This window comes from Populus trichocarpa, chromosome 2, assembly GCF_000002775.5.
Source record: "Populus trichocarpa isolate Nisqually-1 chromosome 2, P.trichocarpa_v4.1, whole genome shotgun sequence".
Lineage (NCBI taxonomy): Eukaryota > Viridiplantae > Streptophyta > Magnoliopsida > Malpighiales > Salicaceae > Populus > Populus trichocarpa.
Genome location: NC_037286.2, coordinates 493,569 through 511,296, shown reverse-complemented (window position 1 = coordinate 511,296; position 17,728 = coordinate 493,569). Strand labels below are relative to the sequence as shown.

At 35.6% G+C, this 17,728-nt stretch overlaps 1 protein-coding gene and 1 non-coding gene across 6 annotated transcripts; both read left to right on the top strand.

The window, feature by feature from the left end:
- The first annotated feature begins 2,803 nt into the window (after positions 1-2,803).
- On the top strand, positions 2,804-10,430 carry LOC7474568 (uncharacterized). Of its 5 annotated transcripts, XM_052450629.1 has the most exons (14): positions 2,805-3,235; positions 3,478-3,733; positions 3,833-4,837; positions 5,269-5,481; positions 5,576-5,790; positions 6,176-6,250; positions 6,845-6,916; positions 7,005-7,103; positions 7,751-7,822; positions 7,894-8,008; positions 8,463-8,531; positions 8,696-8,984; positions 9,093-9,177; positions 9,761-10,430. In XM_052450629.1, exons 1-14 carry the CDS (start codon positions 3,101-3,103, stop codon positions 10,175-10,177), a joined length of 3,117 nt encoding a protein of 1,038 aa, XP_052306589.1. In that variant the 5' UTR covers positions 2,805-3,100; the 3' UTR covers positions 10,178-10,430. The 5 variants fall into 5 exon arrangements, with proteins under 5 accessions (XP_024448650.1, XP_052306589.1, XP_024448651.1 ...); XM_024592882.2 differs by having other exon boundaries at positions 2,804-3,235; positions 3,478-4,837; positions 9,096-9,177; XM_024592883.2 differs by having other exon boundaries at positions 3,478-4,837; positions 9,096-9,177; positions 9,764-10,430.
- A 6,806-nt stretch (positions 10,431-17,236) lies between these two features.
- On the top strand, positions 17,237-17,310 carry TRNAM-CAU (transfer RNA methionine (anticodon CAU)). The gene has a single exon. It is a non-coding gene; the product is annotated as a tRNA-Met (tRNA).
- The last annotated feature ends 418 nt before the right edge of the window (positions 17,311-17,728 follow it).

Below are 17,728 nucleotides of genomic sequence, written 5' to 3'. Positions count from 1 at the left end.
TTGTGCTGATGCCAAAAATAATTTTTAAAAAATAAAAAAACATCATTGGCATGCATTTCGGCACAAAAAGTTATTTGAAAAGCAACCGCTATCACACTGCCAAGCACCCTCTAAACCTGGCCCAATCAAAATTCCATATCGACTTGCGACTCTGTCAACTCATGATAGAATGCATGTAAAAAACTCATTGATTTTTTTTTAATGATCAAATGAGGTTGGACTGGTTCTTTTTTGAAGAATATGTGAACACAGGTAAACTCTTGCGACCAATGACTTGGGTTGACTCCTAAATTGAGTTTTAAAATTATGATAATAGTCATTTTTATTCTTATCGTGACTTGGGTTGATTTTCCCGGCCCATGACCCGGGTTGATTTCTAATTGATTTTAAAAACCATGATAACAATCATTTTTATTTGTGTCTTGACCCGGGTCAATCGAATTTGAGCCTCTTGACTTCTAACCTTGGTTTGGCCCGGGTCGACCCTGGTCTGGCTCGAGTTTTAAAACCATGACAATAATTACTTTTTATCTCTATCTTGACCCGAGGCAACCCAAGTTAACCCTCTCGACCAGGGTCTTGCTCCAAGTCGACCCCCTAATTGGTTTCAAAACCACGACAATAACCACCTCCATCCTTGCGTTGACCCAAATCAACCTGGGTTGGATCTCTTGACCTGTAACTCGGGTCTTGCCCTAGGTCGACTCTTAAGACTTGTTTTAAATTTTTAATAATAACCACTTTTTTTCTTACGTTAACTTTACTTGATTTGAGTTGACCCTCCTAGCTCATGATCTAAGCTTTGTCTCGGGTCGATCCTAAATTAAGGTTTAAGACTATTATAATAACTATTTTTGTTCGTGCATTGATTTGAGTCAATTGTCAACCCAACCCATGACATGAGCCTTACTTCAGGTCAATTTCCAAGTTGAGTTTTAAAAATATGATAATAACAATTTTTATCCTTATGCTGACCTTAAGAGACCCTGGTTGGTCATCTCGACCCATGTCTCGAATCTTGGTTTTGGCCGACTTTGAGCCGGGTCACCACTCGTCAATCAAATTGACAGGTAAAAAATAGAGTATGAGTTTTTTTTTTAAAAAAGAAAGAATCGACTTAACTTGACTTATGAAAAACTTGAATTAACCTCCGAGCAAAACCTGTTAAAAACTCGTTGATTTTTTTAAAAAATTTTCTTGCTTTGGCCATTAAAAAAAATATATTTTATCATGGGAGCATAGTCATTTCATAAAAAAACAAACCGCGTGTAGAGAATTAAACAATTTTATCTTACAGCTAGGGGGACAAGAATTTCTCCACCATGACAACCTTGAACAAGATAAAAATTAATTTTTGTTTTGTTTAAAAATATATCAAATAACTCTATAATTTTTTTTTTATATCCGTTTCATCTTTGTCCAGCACACCAAATATCATCTTAAACTCAATTTGTTTTTGTGGCACAACTTGTGTTTTAACTTGATTATAGGTTTGAAAGTATATGATACATATTATAATTTTACAAGACTCTCGTTAAAAACTTCATCTCATAACTCTGATAAAAAAAACAATAATCTATAACTTTTTCTTAACTTATATTTTAAAATTACAATAACAAAAATTATCATGATACTACTATACACGTACTTAAAAAAATCGTGTTAGCAGTGAATATTTTTTGAGGTAACAGAGTCGGTTGCATTACAAATAGTAAAGGTTTAATTAATCGTTACTTGGATCTCAAAACCAGAGTCCATTGCATCTGGTATCTCTCCGATATCGAATTTTTATTAGTTGCTGTCTTTGCTGCTAAATAATTGATGAGAACATTTTACAATATATTCTGTTTGGTGTGAAATGCTGTTCTTCCCTTTTATTTTGAATTTACACTATATCATTTTTTTTTGTTTTTAATTTCAATTACTAAATCGTAAAGAGTTGCCAAACGTTTGGTGATAAAAAGAAGAAGAAAGAAAGACAAGTAAAATAATTGTTCTACAAGACAATAGCCAACTTCGTACACATGGTAATTTTAAAGAAAAAGAAAAACAGGCAGATAATTTTTTTAAATTATCTTTTAATACAATAACTAAATTAGGAAATTCGGAAGGGAGGGATCAAAAGTTTAGTTAGTTAAACATATAAGGTGTGTTTGGAACGTAAATCGCATTGTTTTAAATTTTATTTTATTTTTATTAAAAGTATTTTTTTAATTTTAAAAAAATAATTTTTTTTAATTTTTATATATTTTTAAACGAAAAACACTTTAAACTATTACTATTATCACAATCCCAAAAATACTAATAATAGTATTATAGCAACATTGCTAGTATATTAATCGAAACCAAGTATATGTTTAAGTAATGCAAATAAAACTTAAAAGTGTTTTTTTTAAATAATGTCTTCTAAAGTTATTTTTGATAATTTTAAAATTTCTTATATTAAAAATATTTTAAAACACATGGAAAACATTAACTCGATGATTTTATTTTTAAAACTTTAAAAAACACATGAATTATAATAACGGATAATGTTTAAATCCTTTTTTAAGCGATTTTAAAGAAGTATTCCCGTATTATTTTAAAGCATTCAAATGAATTAATAAATTCTCACAACTAATAATATTCCTAAAGTCTAAACTCATACTATCAAGTATTTCCTCCTAAATCATTATATCATCCTCTTAATATTACAATCATGAGTCACCCGACTCGAAAACCAGAATTGGGCTAAATTGAAAATATCAAGCCTCGATAACGGTACATTTTTAATTTTAACAAGGAAACTGAGGCGAAATCATAAATTCAAGCAAATATTTTTTTTTACACCAAACACGAACAGCTGAAATCACAGTCTCCTTTTGCTTTCCTGTCGATCTGGGGAATTTTTTTTTGCAAACAAGATCTCCTTTTCCTTTTAATTAATTAAACCCCCCAAATCCAAACTCGAATAAAATCCCAAACATTTTTCCAGCTCGATCTAACCACCAAAATTCCAGTCACCTTCGATCCCACAAAATCAAATTCTCTGATTTTTAATTTTCCTCATCGAATTCAATTCATATTCATGTGATCTTCTAAATCCGAGGAGGAAGTAGAAATGGCGGTGCCAAACATGGATCAATTCGAAGCGTACTTTAAGAGAGCTGATTTAGATGGGGATGGAAGAATCAGTGGAGCTGAAGCTGTCTCTTTCTTTCAAGGATCCAATTTGCCCAAACAAGTCCTTGCTCAGGTCACCCCTTTCTCCTTTCTATACTCTGTTGAATCCACGTTTTGATCCAAATTAGGTCAAAATTATAGTTAAATAGATGCTTGATGGTGAAAAAGTCGATTTTGTTAATCAATTTGAAAATAATTGAAATCTAGGATTCGATTAAATTAGGTCAAAACTGTTTGTTTATTTTCTTTTTGGAATATTAGATGCGAGGATTTGTGAGATTTAACTCGAGATATTTTTTTTTAATGTGGATGCAGATATGGATGCATGCTGATCAGAGTCGAACTGGCTTCCTTGGCCGGCCGGAGTTTTTTAATGCTTTAAGACTTGTAACTGTTGCTCAGAGTAAGCGAGATTTGACACCGGACATTGTCAAGGCAGCATTATATGGACCGGCTGCAGCAAAAATCCCCCCACCGCAAATTAATCTTCAAGCCACAGCTGCTGCGCCTCAAATGGCGGCGGCTTCACCTGTGCCGCAGATGGGTTCTGCTGCCCCAACAACATCTCAAGGTTTTGGTTTTAGAGGACCAGGAGTTCCAACGGCTGCGCCTCAAATGGTTGCTTCATCTGCCACGCAGATGGGTGCTGTTGCTCCGACAGCATCTCAAGGTTTTGGCTTTAGAGGACCAGGAGTTCCAAATGCTACTATGAACCAACAGTACTTTCCTCGGCATGGTCAAACTATGAGACCACTTCAGGGTGTCCCTCCAGGAACTGCTTCCCGTCCACCTCAGGGTATGCCTGCCATTAGTCTGGGGGGTCCATCGTCAGTAATGCTTACTGGAACTGCTTCCCGACCTCCTCAGGGTATGCCTTCCAGTAGTCTGGGGGGTCCATCATTCATAATGCCTACTGGAACCACCCCCCGTCCACCTCAATTCATGTCTGGTGGTTCTGCTGGTCCAACTCCCAGTGTCTCAAACCCGAACATATCAAGTGATTGGCTTGGTGGAAGGACTGGTGGAGCTCCAACTAGCCCTGGAGGGGTCCAGCCATCTATTCCCACCACTACTTCCCAGCCGCGACCTCTAAGCTCAGTTTCCTCTCAGCCCATTGCTAATGATTCTAAAGTTGTTTCTGGAAATGGGTTCGCCTCTGATTCGTTTTTCGGTGGTGATGTGTTTTCTGCAACCCCTACTGCAACAAAACAAGAACCCCCTCTGCCTACTTCTTCAGCTACCAGTGGCACACAAGCTCCCATTAAGTCCGGCTCACTTGATTCACTGTTGAAAGCTGTTAACAACCCAACCTCATCTTCCATTGTCTCGGGTTCTAGTGATGCCCAAGCCCGAGGTCCAGTTAAGTCCAGCTCACTTGATTCACTTCAGAGTGCTTTTGCTGTGCAACCTCTGGGTGGTCAGCCTGAACGAACCCAATCATTAGCGAGCCCAGGCCCACAAGTTTCAGCTTCAAATTCTGCCTCACTTGTGTCACCTGGCATTTCAGTTGGAGTTGGAAAATCTTCTGATAGCACACAGCTTTCATGGCCAAAGATGAAACCAACAGACATTCAGAAGTATAATAAAGTTTTTATGGAAGTAGATACTGACAGAGATGGAAGAATCACTGGTGAGCAGGCACGGAATCTTTTTTTGAGCTGGAGGCTACCAAGAGGTAATGGATTTTCATTTTTCCACATGGCTATGGATTCTCCGTGGATTAAGCATTATAAAAGGTTCATGGCAAATTAACCATATTGTGTGGGTTCCTTCCGATGGGGGGAGTCAAATTTCTAATTGGACATTAATTTTGGATTTGGTTTTTGTAGATTTTATAATTTGATGTAGGTTTTTAGACTGTATTGTTTGATTTTGGATATGATATGATGAATCTCCATTGTTGTATGTGTAGTGCTTTGTAAGCTATTGCCTAGTTGCCTTGTCTGATATTATTTTGGGATGATGGTTTCTCTAGACTGTAAATTGATTTTGGATATGATTGAGATAAATCTTCATTGGTATTCGTGTGTTGCTGCATAAAAACTGCAGGTCTCCTTCTCTTTTCTGATTGCTTATGCTTATTAAGTCCTTATTTGCCTTTTGCAGAGATTTTAAAGCAGGTCTGGGATTTATCTGATCAGGATAGTGACAGCATGCTTTCTTTGAGGGAATTCTGCTTTGCCCTTTATTTGATGGAGCGGTACAGGGAAGGCCATCCTCTTCCAGCAGCTCTTCCAAGTAATATTATGTACGACGAGACCTTGTTGTCCATGACGGGTCAACCCAAAGTTGCTTATGGAAGTGCTGCTTGGGGTCCTGGTATGGATTACAATTTCTTTGAAAGGTCTTTTATTTCTTATTCTTTCCTTTCTAGCGGATGAAATTTTCTTGACATTCCCATCCTCATAATTAGGTTTTGGACAGCAGCCTACACGATCCATGGCCCCTGTCCCTGGCATGAGGCCACCTGTTCCAGTAACTGCCTCCCAGCCTGATGGTGTCATGGTAAACAATCAACACAAGTCAGGAGCTCCAGTGTTGGAGGATTCCTTTTTGAACCAACATGATGGCGGAGAGCAGAGTTCAGCAAACTCAATGATTCAAGATGGAACAGCCTCAGAGAAAAAGGCACCATTCTCTGCCCTTTTGGCTCGCATGCCAAACTATAGTTGAATTGGATATTTTAATTCTTTTGACTTTTGGTTGAACTTTTTGAACTTCCCTAACCATAGCAAAATGAATTTCTATCTTAATCTGAACAGTAACAGTTGGATGTCAAGAGCAAAAAAGAATTGCCACTTTCATTTGGTCCAGAAAAATGAATTTCCATTGCTTTTAATCCAATTTGCTAATTGTCTGGTCATGGTTTTTCATCGAATTCCAACTGTTTTGTTGTCATATTTTTTTTCTCCAATTTTATTTTGCTTGCCATATCTTTCTTTGTACTTAAGGAGACATGTATAGTCTTGAAAGTCATTCCTGAAGTTCAATGAATATGTTATATTTGGTGCAGAGTGATGAAACAGAGAAGCTGATTTTGGACTCCAAAGAGAAGATTGAGTTTTACCGTTCTAAAATGCAGGATCTTGTGAGTAGCTGCTTTTGTCTATCCCCTTCCCACCCATCCCTCCTTTTTTTTTTCTCGGTTTTCTTTTCATTGATACCCAACTGTTTTGCCAATATTTGATGCATGAAAATCAAATATGCACATGAAGTCCCGAGTCTTAAGAAAAGGGTGGTTTCAGACATGGCCTGATGCTTGTTTGCCTTATATGTGGTGTTTGGTGATACTATAATGTGGTGGTTTGAATGTCAGTCAACAAGATCTGGGTTAAATATCAACAAGAATCTGGTGCTGCTTGTTTGTTTTGATGACCATTTAAGATCATTTATCATTGGAAGATGTAGAGTAATGACAGATGTAGTTCGAATAGATGCTTTTTATGGAAAAATTGTGTCTTCTATGAATGTTATTCATTAGGATATTTCTGTTCATGTTATTTTCTTCCCCTTGATCATCAACTAGGCATATTAATATATCTACCGTGCAGTAATTCTGTTGATTAAGAGACCCTTAGTATTCAATCAGTATGTCAACCTTTATGAACAGTATAGCATCCTAATGGATTTGTTCTTAACTCACCTTTCTCATTTTTTGTCTTTTTTTGTGTGTGTATATCAGGTTCTGTATAAAAGCAGATGTGATAATAGGCTAAATGAAATCACAGAAAGGGCTTTGGCAGATAAACGTGAGGTATGCTCTGAAATATAAAGAATTTGGTGTCTATTATTTATAATAATTGGACTTCTATGGGGTTCTATGTCAACAAATTACGTAACAGGCAGAGTTGCTGGGTAAGAAATATGAAGAGAAGTACAAGCAAGTTGCAGAAGTGGCATCTAAATTAACAATTGAAGAGGCAACTTTTCGTGACATTCAGGTAAGAACTGTACCTCTCCAGTGTAGTGATGAGTCGGGTGATTTCCCATCTGCAAGCCTTTTGGAATGTCCAAACTTCACTGACAAGTCCTCACCCGTCTCTCTTCATATACATGGAAATAAATAGTTCTACAAACAGCACATACACACATGTATACATGAGTAGCTGAACTGATTTCATCAAAGCTAATTTTAAATAAGTGGATGCCAACTCTTTCTGCCTCATTACTTAACCAAAGTGGACAGTCCATGATTTCCTATTTTAACATGGATTCTCATTCTTTTCTTCCATGAATTTTTTTTCCTATGAGATGCATCATGGTTCCAAGTCCTTGACTTGTGTTTATAGCATGTTTTAGCATATAAGTGTACAATAATGGTAATGTTAACAAAGCAAAATTTCTTTCCTCTCTTTGTCTCAACAATGGCCTTTCCTTGTCCTTTTATTTAACATGCTTAGATTTTAGACAAAAAGTTTTTCCTGGATGTGAGAAGTAAAAAACACATGCATTGTGCTTATTTAATTGGTGGCATTTAGTTTGTAACCGCGTACCATTTGAAATCATGGAGCTTGTCTGGTCTTATAACAGTAAAATGCTAACATATGAAATTATATCCCTTGATAAATTTCTTCTTTATAACATTTAGGAGAGAAAGCTGGAGTTGCGTCAAGCAATAACTAACATGGAACAAGGTGGCAGTGCGGATGGTATTCTTCAGGTAAATAGTAACAATTTAACCGTGGCAGGTCATTGGAGATTTTATCCAACACTCATCCTTTGGTGTCATAGGTTCGTGCTGATCGTATACAATCAGACCTTGATGAGCTATTGAAGGTTTTAACTGAACGCTGCAAGAAACATGGACTGGATGTTAAGTCAACTGCCGTGATTGAGCTTCCTTTTGGTACTCTCAATCCTCTCTATTTTGTGCCAGAGTGTGTGCCTTGCTTCGGAGTTCTTAAAATAGCAGTTGTGCTTTATTTTACATTTGAGCAAGCCCTTCCCAGCTCAAAGAAAAGGATCTGCTGCTTGATGTGTTTTTTTTAATAAGCTAAAGTAGTGTGACACATTCTTAGATAATGTACTAACTGATGATCCTTGAATTTGATTCCTTAATAAAAGGATGTTTGAATCCAATTCACTGACAGAATTGAATTTGATTCAATTAGCAAAATTCAATTCAATTAACAAGATAAATGATGCGCTTTTATGATTTGCAGCACATTCTGGGATTTTTTTGGTTTATTGTTCAGCTCGTGGAATATTTTGTTTGAATTTGATTAATTCCATTAACTCCTGAATGAATTAATATATGTTATGGTTCCCGTCATAATTGATTTGCATTTGTGATTCTCAAGGCTGGCAACCAGGAATTCAAGAGGGTGCTGCTACTTGGGATGAAGATTGGGATAAGTTTGAAGATGAAGGTATGCTCTCTACCTACCCTACATTGAACTATTTATCACACCTCATGCTTCCTTTTGCCTTTCCAATCTCCAATAAATGCCATGAATTGAGTGGATTTTTCTCAAGAATATTGCACAAATATTAGCTCGAATTTATCCATGCAACATATCATTTCCACTTTCAGGGTTTTCCAATGAGCTCACTGTTGATGTGAAAAGTGCTCCTGGTCAAAAGGAGAGAGCACCTGCGGATGGTAGTTTAACCCCTGATTCATTGTCAAATGGAGATGGGAGGTCTGGAATTTTTACTGGAGAACATGTGCTTGAGAGTGAATCTGCATATTTCCACAGTGGAGATGAAATTGCAAGAAGCCCTCAAGGCAGTCCAGCTGGAAGGGCTGCTTCAGAAAGTCCATCTCAAGACTTTGCTGATGTTTTTGCCAAGAATACTGAAGCAGATATAGATACCCATAGGTACAGCAATCAATTTGTTTCCATGCCTTTTACCTACATGCCTCCTACTTTAGTGCTGATTGTTGGCCTACTTTATGATGATAATGAACTTTATATTTTTGGCAATAGAAGTTTTGATGAATCAACTTGGGGTGCCTTTGACACAAATGATGATGTGGACTCAGTCTGGGGATTTAACCCTGCAGGCAACAAGGTGAGTCCAATATTCCTGAAGCATTCTTTTATTCTACTGCAATTGAGTATGGATACATGTTGGATATTCAAATTGTAGCTTGCTGAAGCACATTCTATGCTGTTATCACTTTATAGATCACTTCATTAAGGAATTGCACCTGATATATTGATTTAACCCTCACATCATGATTGCTGGAATGCTTTTACAAATGTAGGCATATTCTTGTTAGTACCATCATATTTGCACATACCTTGGGCCATGCATCTATCCTTAGGTTTCCATGTTTTTGTACATAGGCACTCTGGTTGAAGTGAAACTATTGGCAAGTCTTGTGAAATATACCTGTGTGCAGTTCTCAGGTTTTATCATCCAATGAGATATCCAGATGCATATCCATTGTCGATACAGTGAGTTGAACTTTGTGAGAGATGCCATGTGCTATTAGAGCGCTTAAACAATGCTAAAGATACAAATTATTTTGATTAAAATTATTTTATGGATTGGTGTTGCTGCTATGATGGGTGTTGCAGTGATCGATTAAATAATAAAAGTCTGAGATATCTCTTCACGTTGCCCTCAATTATTTGGTTGTGTCATCTAGCAGGACTCTTCTGAGAACGAGAGAGATTTCTTTGGATCTGATGATTTTGGTCTAAAGCCAATCAGAACGGAATCCACACCAACAACGAATACTTTCCAGAAAAAGAGTATATTTTTTGAAGAATCTGTTGCAGGTTCCCCAATGTCAAGATTTGGCAACTCTCCAAGGTTCAGCGAAGCAGGGGACCATTTTGACAATTACTCGAGATTTGATTCCTTCAGCATGAATGAAGGAGGCTTTTCACCACGAGAAAAGCTTACAAGGTTCGACTCCATAAACAGTTCCAAAGATTTTGGCCACAGTCGTGCATTCTCTTCATTTGATGATGGAGATCCATTTGGCTCCAGTGCCCCCTTTAAGGTTTCATCTGAAGATCAAACTCCCAAAAAGAGTTCTGGCAATTGGAGTTCTTTCTAGCAGCAATCTGGTTTTCCCCTCCCTCCCTCTCTCTCCATTTTTTTTTACAGTTGCCAATTTTTGTATGTGCTGTATAGATTGTGTTGAAATGCTGCATTGTTGTAAAGTTATTCATCATGGCCTTGCTTCATTTTTATTTTGCTGAGGTAAAAAAACTTATGTTTGGGGGGCATCCAGATCAAAGATAAAATGCTTGTTCTTTTGAGTGGCAAATTCTTGAGACCAATAAAAACCGAGTAGTTTGAGAAAACAATGACTCTTGGCATTCCATCAACTCACATTGCTCAAATTGCATTTTATTTGAAGCTGCCTGCTTCACTATGACTGTTGACATTCCCTTTCGTCATTTTTTATTTTTTGGTGCTACGAGTTGTTTAACAATGTAAGCTAGGCAGTAAACACCGGTTTTGGAGGCGCGTGACCTTCCTTAAGGGTTTTGACCACGCGCTTCCTTGGATATTTCTATTATCCAGATGAGCTCGGCTACTAGGCTATGTCTGAATGAGATTATGAGCTCGTTAGCTGAGCCTTTTCCATATTGGCAAGTTGTGGACTCTTATTGGGTTTTGCATGTTGGATTTGGCTCCGATTTGATGAATTATTTTTTCTTATTTGGTGAATGTATTTTATCTATAAAGTAGTAAGTAAATAGCTATTCCTGGAATAATAAAGGAATGTCGAAGTTGATTCGGCTTTTTATGGTGAAAAGAAAAAAGATCAATCCTTCTGTATTTTGGAATGCTAGATATAGGTACGGTGCTCGTATTGTTTTCTTCACTTGAGTTAACTGCCCCACATCATTCCTGCTTCTTTATTTTATTTTCCCCAAAGAAGTTTAAATATGGGCTACGGTGCTCATCAAATGCAATAGATTTTGGAAATTTAAACAAAGGTATTTTCTGATATTACTAGAGGGCTACGGTGCTTGTGCTGGAGTTTTTACTGCCCCACCTATCAAATTGCGGTGGTCATATGCAAAGAAAAATCACTAAAAAGAGTATCATCAATATTCCAAGAAAGACGGTCCTTCCAAAATCATCGAGTGAATGGACCACATACCGACACTGACATTAATTGTGTTTTCTTATGGAATCACACTATTGCCGCTCCCAACACGGCAAAGTGACTCAGGTGGTGATTTTGTTGTGGTAGCTGGAGGTGGAGGAGTGAGGGAGGTTGGTGTGATGGATATGGAGTTATCAGTACTACTAGTTGTGCTCTCATCTACGCAGCTTCCATCCATTTCTTTTTTGTTGTTGTTGTTGTTGTGAAGAGAGAGGAGCAAGCGAGACAGAGACAGAGAGGGATGAGGTGTTTTTGTTGACTAGAACTAGAGGTATGATTTGAGAATATATATAGATAGAGGGTAGAGGTGTTGGGTAAAGTTTTGGGCTTTTAATTTTAATTTTTGATTTTATGAGTTAAATTAAGAAATACGGGGTGGGGTGCACTGTGTAGTCTTGGGAAGATTCATGGAGTTAGGGTCGTAGTATGTGTGTGTGTGTGTGGAGGGTTGTGTATGTAGGTAGGGTGGGGCCTCCTTCTTATTACCATAGGCATGCTGGATATTTTTCCAGGACATTAAACCAAAACACTGTCAGTCTCGACTCAACTACTTCAAGGAAAGTTTGCCAATTGCGTGTCTTGGAAGCAACCGGATTATCTACTCTATGAAACAAAGGGCCTACAAGACGGGAATGAGTCCATGAAAAAGCCATGCACTTAATTCTTTCATAAATTTCGCAGGCAAGCATTAGACGCAAACATCGCCTACAAGACGCGAGCAATTATTTTCTACACGGTCTCTTTCCATGAAAGGATGGATTGACTGCCTGGCCTTCTTAGTTTTCAAATGCCACTGTTCGTGATAAAAAATAGAATGCCTGTTCTTTAGGGTGACAGATTGTTGAGACCAATAAAAACAAACTGAGAAGTACGAGAAACCAATGGTGGTGAAATTTCATGTTCTATTTTTCACCCATCAACTCACATTGTTCAAGTTCCATTTTATTTGACGCTGCTTCACCATGACAGTTGGCATTGCATTTCTTCAGTTCTTAATTTTTGGTGCTATGAATTGCTTAACAGTGTAAGCTAGACAATAAACACCGGTTTTGGACTTTCTCTACACCACAACTATATCAATCTTTCAAGATTACAGGTTCGATCCCTTCAGAAATTGGGAATTCGAAGAATTTGTATGGACTTTCTCTACATCACTGGTTCGATTCCTTTTTCATTAGACAATTTAAGAAACTTGGCATTTCTATATCTCTCTTATAACCAAATCAACGGATCCATCCCTTTGAAAATATGGAACTTGGCAAATTTGAAAGCATTAGATCTCAGTTCAAACAATATCAGTGGTTCCATTCATATCACAGTAGGCAGTTTAACTCAAGGTTCTCAATTCCGTTCCGGTTTACGTTTTGTTTTTTCAATTGAAATGACATGTTTCGCTTTCAAAGCATTTCAACATGCCGTTTCGGGATTGTACTGTTTATATGTGTGTATAATTCAAAATATTAATTCAACAAACATAATTTCAATTCAAATTGAAAGATAAACTAACTTGAAATTATGCTTTTCAAATTTTAAACACAAGTAAAAAAAATGGGAGTTGAATCAATATGACTCGATCAACTAAATGAGTTTGAAGATAGTCTGAACGATTGGTAAAAATATAGTTTGACTAAAACAAATTCAAGATTACATATTTTTTCTTAAAAAATATTAAGACGAGAATATATTGGATCGATTCAGGTTAAATTTTCAAATTCGTGACCCCGATAATAAGACCATGATAACCCTAAATAAAACAAACCAAAATAAGTTATGAATCTCAATTACAAGTAAACCCATTATTGAATGATGAAAGTAGTAAAAATTCAATCTAAAAAAAAAACAATAAAATAACCTTTTTGAACAAAATTACAAATTTAAATAAAATTATAAAAATATCATCAGCAGTCTTGCAAGACCTTTTTAAACTCTCATTACCCTAAAAGTTTAACCTGAGATGAAATAATATGCAAAGAGATTCCTCGTAAAATTTTAACCCGATTCATCAATCGGATTAAAAGATGTAATTGATACCGTAAAATTAGAGAGTTTTTTTTTTAAAAAAAGCAAAAAAAAAAAACACTATTTGGCCGGAATAGAACCGGAATGTTCCAGCCAAAACGAAACCAGAACATTCCGGCTGGGATTTCCAAAACAGGCCGAGATTCTGATTGAGATGAAATTTATTTCGGTTTATTTTGTTTTTTAAGCTGGAACAAGAATACTAGTCATTCCGGACAGAACAAAATGGAATTAACAACCTTGGTAGAACCATTTTGAGATATCTAAACCCCTATTCCAATCAAATCAACGGATCCATCCCTTTGGAAATATGGAACTTGGCAAATTTGGAAGCCATAGATCCCGATTCAAACAATATCAGCGGTTCCATTCATTCCAGAGCAGGCAGTTTAACCAGTTTGAGATATCTTGACCTTTCTTCCAATCAAATCAACGGATCCATCCTTTATGAAATAGGGAACATGGAAAATTTGAAAACATTAGATCTCAGTTCAAATAATGTCCATGGTTCGGTTCCTATACTATGATGTGCAATTTGAAAGCTTTATGGATCCTGTTTTCACCAGCGTTGCATGTTTTCTGTTTACCGGTACATGGAAAAGGGAGGCTTGTTTTGTGCCTTGAGAAATGATGTTGAAGCTGTGGAATTGAAGTAGTTGAAAACATTGCTCACGCATTAACTTACTTGCATCATGATTGCAACCCACCAATTGTTCATCCAGACATGTCAAACAATATTGTTCTGTTGAATTCAGAATCCAAGTCTTTTGTTGCTGATCTTGGTGTGGCTAGACTTCTCGATCCTGATTCGTCGAAGCATACCGTACTTGCTGGTACCTATGGATACATTGCCCCACTTAAAACTATTTCTTCTCAATAGACATTGATGGGAAGGCATCCGGGAAATTCCTATCATCATATGCTCAGGTTATTACACTAAAAGAAGTGTTAGATCCTCGTTTGTCACCTCTAACACAAAAAATTGTCATACAAAATATATGTATCATTGCAACTCTGGCATTTTCTTGCTTACTTTCGAATCCAAAATCTTGACCTTCAATGAAATTCATGTCTCAAGAATTTTATCTCGTAAGAGATCATTGTGGCAGGTCTTGAGATTTCTTTGCTGAAGCTGCGAAATCTTAGCATGCACATAAATGTAGGAGAGATCATGGTTCCTTGCTGAAAATATCAACTTTGATCTCATATTGAACTGAGCAAGAGCCTCGAAGAGCATGCATGTTTGATAATGTTTTCACTATTTCCACTTCATCTACAAGACGTGGGCAATTCGGATTGACTAAGAATCAAATCCACAAATTAATGGCACGTACGATGATCAGAATACCACTATGTATTAGCATTATTTTTCTACTCGGTCTCTTTCCATGAAAATCAGGGAGAATACAATTAACTGATTGGCCTTCTTAATTTCCAAAATCCACTATTGGTGATTTGTAAGCCTTTTTCTTAATCACAACGCGTGAAAGACCAGACGATCTTGACTTGGAACGAGTCCATGGGAATGCCATGCACTTCATTAATAAATGTAGCATTATCATTGAAGGGAAGCTAGCATTAGACACAAACATGGCATCCATTGATTATGAGCCAAAACTTCTTGCAATTTTAAGCATCTCAATTTTCTTGTCCTGTATTTTTGTATCTGTGGCTGCACTTGACTCAGCCTTGCTAGCATCAGAAGGAAAGGCTTTGGTTGAGAGTGGATGGTGGAGTGTCAACAGAAACCTCATCTCATTTCGTTGCATGTGGCTTGGCATAGTTTGTGATCGGGCTGGAAACAAATCCCAAGCAGCTATTGGCTTAAGTCTTTTTATACCAGCGCGGGATTTCAAATTCTTGCAAGAATCGTACACGATTGGATGGTAATATCACTAACGATCCATTTTTTATTTTCCTATAATTATTTTTAAAGTTGTTTTTTATTTAAAAATATATTTAAATAATATATATATATATATATATATATTTTAAAAAATTTATTTTTAACATCAATATATAAAAAAAATCTAAAATAATTTAAAACAATAAAATAAAATAAAATAATTATTTTTTTAAATACTTTTAAAATCCAAAAATAAACAACAACCTGACTCTAAAATTACCAGAATCCACAAACATTGTAATATTATTAATTTTAATTTTAATTTATACTATTTTTTTGTTCTTATCTTTATTCTTTTGTAATTTATTTTCTTAAAAAAATATTATATAAAGACTAAAAAATGATATTTCAATATAGCAATTGCAACATTGTTCCATTTTTATATTACATTAAAAATAAGCTTGAGATTTTACATTTCTTTACTAACACATATAATCTTCATTATATTTTATTATATGTAAGCTTTAACTTTTTATTTCAAAATTATATTTTTTACTCGCCATCAAAAAACACGTTAATAACATTCACACATTAATTCATTTACGTTAGAAAAAAACAATAATCAACTTGCAGCTAGGCAAATAGAATAGACACGTTAATATTTTTTTTTCATTTACTAGCAGAGATAATTCTCGATTTATTTAATTAAATGCATGTATATGTCTTTTGATTTACAATTAGATTTCTTTTTGTACAAAAACGCATTTGAAAAGCTTGCATATGTTTTTTCTTCCAAAGAAATTATTTGACCCGCAAAGAATTGCATGTCAAATAACTAGTATTATAAACTAAAAGAGGTGATGATTTTATTGTATATCACCTTACAAAACACTATTCATTTTAATAGTGTTTTTTTCTTTTTTTTTTCAAATCTATGTTTCTCCCTAATTTCATACTTCAACATTTAATTTATTGGAGCTTGGGGTTCATAATTTATTATGATTTGCTTTATACGTGGTTAGCCTATTCTCATAATCTATATCACGGGTTTGACGGGTTGACATGGTTGATTTGAGTTTTTTTTAATCGATATGTTTTTTCAATCTCATCCTTCAACATTGTGTTGATTGAGAATTATGCTTAATGATTTATTTTGGTTTATTTTTTATGAGGTTATCACGATTTCATGACTCAAGTTACGAGTTTGGTGGGTTAACCCAATTGACTCGAGTTTTTTTTCATGTTTTTTTTAATTGATATTTTTACAATTTTATCTTTCAGCATTGAATTGATTATGAATTAGACTTCATGATTTATTTTAGCTTGTTTTCTATGAGCTTATCTTGATCTTATGACTTGGGTCATGTGTTTTGCAGGTTAACCCGTGTAGACTAAGGTTGTTTTATTGTGTCCTGTTTTTAGATTGAATTTTTTTTCTTCAATTTCAACCTTCAACAATAGGTTTATTGAATATTGAGTTTCATAATTTGTTTTGATTTGCTTCTATGACCCAGGTTATTTTTTTGTTTACTTTCTATAAGGTTATTTTGATTTCTTGACCCGAATCACGAGTTTGACAGTTTAACCCAGGTTATTTTTTTTGTTATTTTTTATTTTTTTTCAATTTTATCCTTTAGCATTTGATTGATTTGGAATAAGGCTTCATATTTTTTTTTTTGGTCTTGCTTTTTATAAAGTTATCCCGGTCTCATTACCAGGGTCATAGTTTGATGAGTTAACCCGGGTTGACTTAGGTCTTTTTTGTTTTTATTTTTTTAATTTTATCCCTAAATATTGAGATTTCTTATCTCGAGTCGTAGGTCAACTCAGGTTTGTTAGTCATTTGTTTAGTTTAATTTTTTTTTCTCAATTTATCCTTCAATATTGGGTTGATTTGAGATTAAGCTTCATATTTATTTTTACTTTCTATGAGGTTATCTCGATTTTATTACATAGGTTACGAGTCTGATTGGTTAACCTGAGTTTTTTCTAGTCATTTCCACGATCATCGATCATAGAGGAGCCTCTTTACCATTATGTATAAATGTGCTATTCTATTTGTACATATATGGTAGAGGGGCGCATTCAATCCTTGTTTGTCCATTAGTTCCCACTTCTTCTCTTCATCACGCAGGGTAGAGCAGCTTGGTAGCTCGCAAGGCTCATAACCTTGAGGTCACGGGTTCAAATCCCGTCTCCGCAACATTTTTTTGACAAAAAAAATGAGGATTGTCCCTGTTAACTAGTAAATAATTAATTACCATTTTTCTTTTTTTTTGAGGGGGGAGGAAAGAAAAGAGGGTTCGATCTAATAAGTACCTTGTGTTAGAATTGAGAAATTCTATGGCTCGAATCTTTAGTATTCTCTTATTTATTACCTGTGTCTACTCTTTAGGCAGAATACCGTCACCCATTTTTACTAAGAAACTGAAAGAAACCTCAGAAACGGAAGAAAGGGAGGAAGAAACAGATGTAGAAATAGAAACAACTCCCGAAACGAAGGGGACTAAACAGGAACAAGAGGGATCCACCGAAGAAGATCCTTCTTCTTCCCTCTTTTCAGAAGAAAAGGAGAATCCTGACAAAATCGACGAAGAATGGTTAACCTGAGTTGACTCAAT